At 44.9% G+C, this 2705-nt stretch overlaps 1 protein-coding gene across 1 annotated transcript in view; it reads left to right on the top strand.

Moving 5' to 3' along the window:
- The window catches only part of LOC106813585 (nicastrin-like), a 13171-nt gene that overhangs the window by 7556 nt on the left and 2910 nt on the right, over positions 1–2705 (top strand). The window contains exons 6-7 of the mRNA XM_014817762.1: positions 1302–1443; positions 2360–2478. Of these exons, the coding sequence (XP_014673248.1) occupies positions 1302–1443; positions 2360–2478 (261 nt within the window). The remainder of the gene's footprint in view (positions 1–1301; positions 1444–2359; positions 2479–2705) is intronic.

Below are 2705 nucleotides of genomic sequence, written 5' to 3'. Positions count from 1 at the left end.
TCTCTCTCTCTCCCGTCTCTCTCTATCTCTCTCTCTCTCTCTCTCTCTCTCTCCCGTCTCTCTCTATCTCTCTCTCACCACACCTCTCTCTCCGCGCAGCTACTACAACAGCCGGTACGACGACGCGACGAACATCGGACTGCACTACCTGGCAGACGTGACGGGCAACGACACGTACGACGTCGTCACGGCTACGGCGCGCCACCTCTCTGCCGTCGCCACCGTCGTCGCGAGGACCCTGTTCTCGCTCGCCGCCGCCGACGCCCGGCAACCGAGCACCGAGATCGCAGCAGACGAGATGACGGTGAGCGTCGCGCGATTGTTGGTTGTCACGGCAACGTCGGATGCTCGCGATTGCCGCAGTTATTTCGTCGATTGTTTTTTTTTCTTCATGGTTTTTGTCTTTAGAGAAAAACTTAGTGTTAAAGGAAATAGATATTAAAAACAGAAAAACTCATAAAGAAATCGATATTAAACGCAGAAAAACTCATGGAGAAATCGATATTAAAAGGAGAAAAATTTGGAAAGGAAATAAATATTGAAAAGAGAAACCCTAATTAAAGAAAATATGTATATTAAATTCGCATATTTACCTTTTGTTTGATTATGCTTTTAAACATTGTTTGTTAACATGAACGTGTTTGAGGGTTGATGCAGTGGTTGTTTATTTTCTGTTCGAGCAGGTAACACACTTGCTGTATTGTCTGCTGCACAAACAACATTGTGAGCTGCTGTTGACTGTTTTCCCTCCAGAACAGAGCAAGCATCTGAGTGAGTCATCGTCCTCCAGTATTCCTCTATCATCATAATATTAATATAAATAAAAACGATATAATAATATCCTTATCATCATATCACTAATACAATGTGTGACATTATTGTATCATTTTCCCATATTAGGCCCAATAGGTGGCGCTATACTATTTCCTGTAGCCATGTACTTGCGTGGTCACTCTACTACGTGGCAGGCTGGAGAGTGGCTGGAAATAAATCCTTTGTTGAGTTTACATATTATACGTCAGCTCTTACGACTTTACTTCTAGAAATACAACACAATGTTATTCACATCATACGATAAAATGCTGCTGTTCCCTGTTGTTCTCTGTTGTTCACTGAGGTTCTCGCATGTTCGTCATTGCAGAGAACGGCACGGGCTCGCTGTACGTCAGCGTGGATCACGTGATCAATGAACACACGGTGATCACGCGGAACCTTCTCGCGTACTTCCTCGGCGAACGCATCGCCGTGAATGGTTCCAAGTACTGCGACGATGACAAGACCCAGCAGGTATCACACCGCAGTGTTACAAGCGTCACAACGAGCCGAGCGAGGATGGCGAGGCACGTGATTGGCCGCTGTGCGCGGCGGAGCTCGGTGACAGGATGTTCGCAGCCATTGACTCGGTCACGTGTATACGCAGGACTAAGCTTAGCCAGAGTCTGGGTGAGAGCTTGTCTCCTACGTTTTGTTACGTTATGTTCTAATACTTGTCGGTGTCCACTGCACTGGATATAGTGACAAGGTAGTAAGTGCCTTCAGGGATAAACCCAATAAACAAACAACAGGTGCATAATGATGTGAGTGCAATGCTACTAGGTGTCTTCTTAAAGTGGGTTCGCATGCTTGATGTGGGAGTGAAGCCTTGACTTGAAAGTGTCAAACCCACGGGTAGATTGTTCCAGATTGGAATCATCTGGGGAAAAAAAAGAGAATTTAAATGTGTTGTTGTTGCAGTGCAAGTGCCGAAATTTGTGTTTTTTTTCCGATCTAGTACCTGACACCCCGGGGGGTCAGATATCTACTCGCCGGTAGTGCTATGAGGTGGTTTACAACCTTATACATCATGACGCTATGTGGAGCTATGTGCTGTCTTATTAGTTTGTCATTCGTGCATGTGAAGGCACGTGTCTGTCACGAGCGTTTGTGCAGACACTATCGTATGTAGCTTCTGTTGCTTTTACTGATGTACGACGACATGTCACTATTGCCATTATTTATTAATCACTGTTATCTAATCTATCTCGTGTGATAAATCATCAGGATTAGATGAGAAAAATATTTGTTATAAACTCCCGATGTTATGTAAGAGATTATAAATGTAGAATGCCGGATTTTATGACCCCCATGTAATGTTCGCAGAAAACAAAACAGAGAACCAAGAATAAACGTGGCACGCCATTTTTCAAAGTTCGAGTTACAAAATTTCGAAAAGCAAATCTCTGTATTCGATGCACAACCTAACCCGTCGTCGTCGCTTGTAATGACTCGTTGGTTTCTCCGTGGTTTCTCCGTGGTTTCTCCGTGGTTTCTCCGTGGTTTCTCCGTGGCTCCGCGATCAATCGGCTGTTGATGGCTTCAGTGAGGTTTGGTTCGGGACATTGTGACCCGCTCGGGGACAAGAACGTGTGGGCGACGCTAAGACCCGTGACAAAGTCAAATCCACCGGCTGCCAAATCCATCGTCGTCGCTGCAGCACGGGTGAGCATTCTAACGACTCGCTCTAAAGGTTTTACTCATGTGTGCAGTGGTAAACCTGCAGCATTTTAGTGGGTGGGTTGGCGAGGCAGGTAAAAACACTTTGTTTTCTTCCGCTGTACATGTTGTCTAGATAAATAGACACATACGTGGGCGCATGTACAAAGGAGAGCACTAACAAGTGAGAAATATAAAAATATATATATATGTATGTATAGAGAGAGAAAAAA

This window comes from Priapulus caudatus, unplaced genomic scaffold (genome assembly GCF_000485595.1).
Source record: "Priapulus caudatus unplaced genomic scaffold, Priapulus_caudatus-5.0.1 Scaffold796, whole genome shotgun sequence".
NCBI lineage: Eukaryota > Metazoa > Priapulida > Priapulimorpha > Priapulimorphida > Priapulidae > Priapulus > Priapulus caudatus.
Note: the sequence above shows the minus strand (reverse complement) of the source record. Positions and strands in the feature narration are given on the sequence as shown.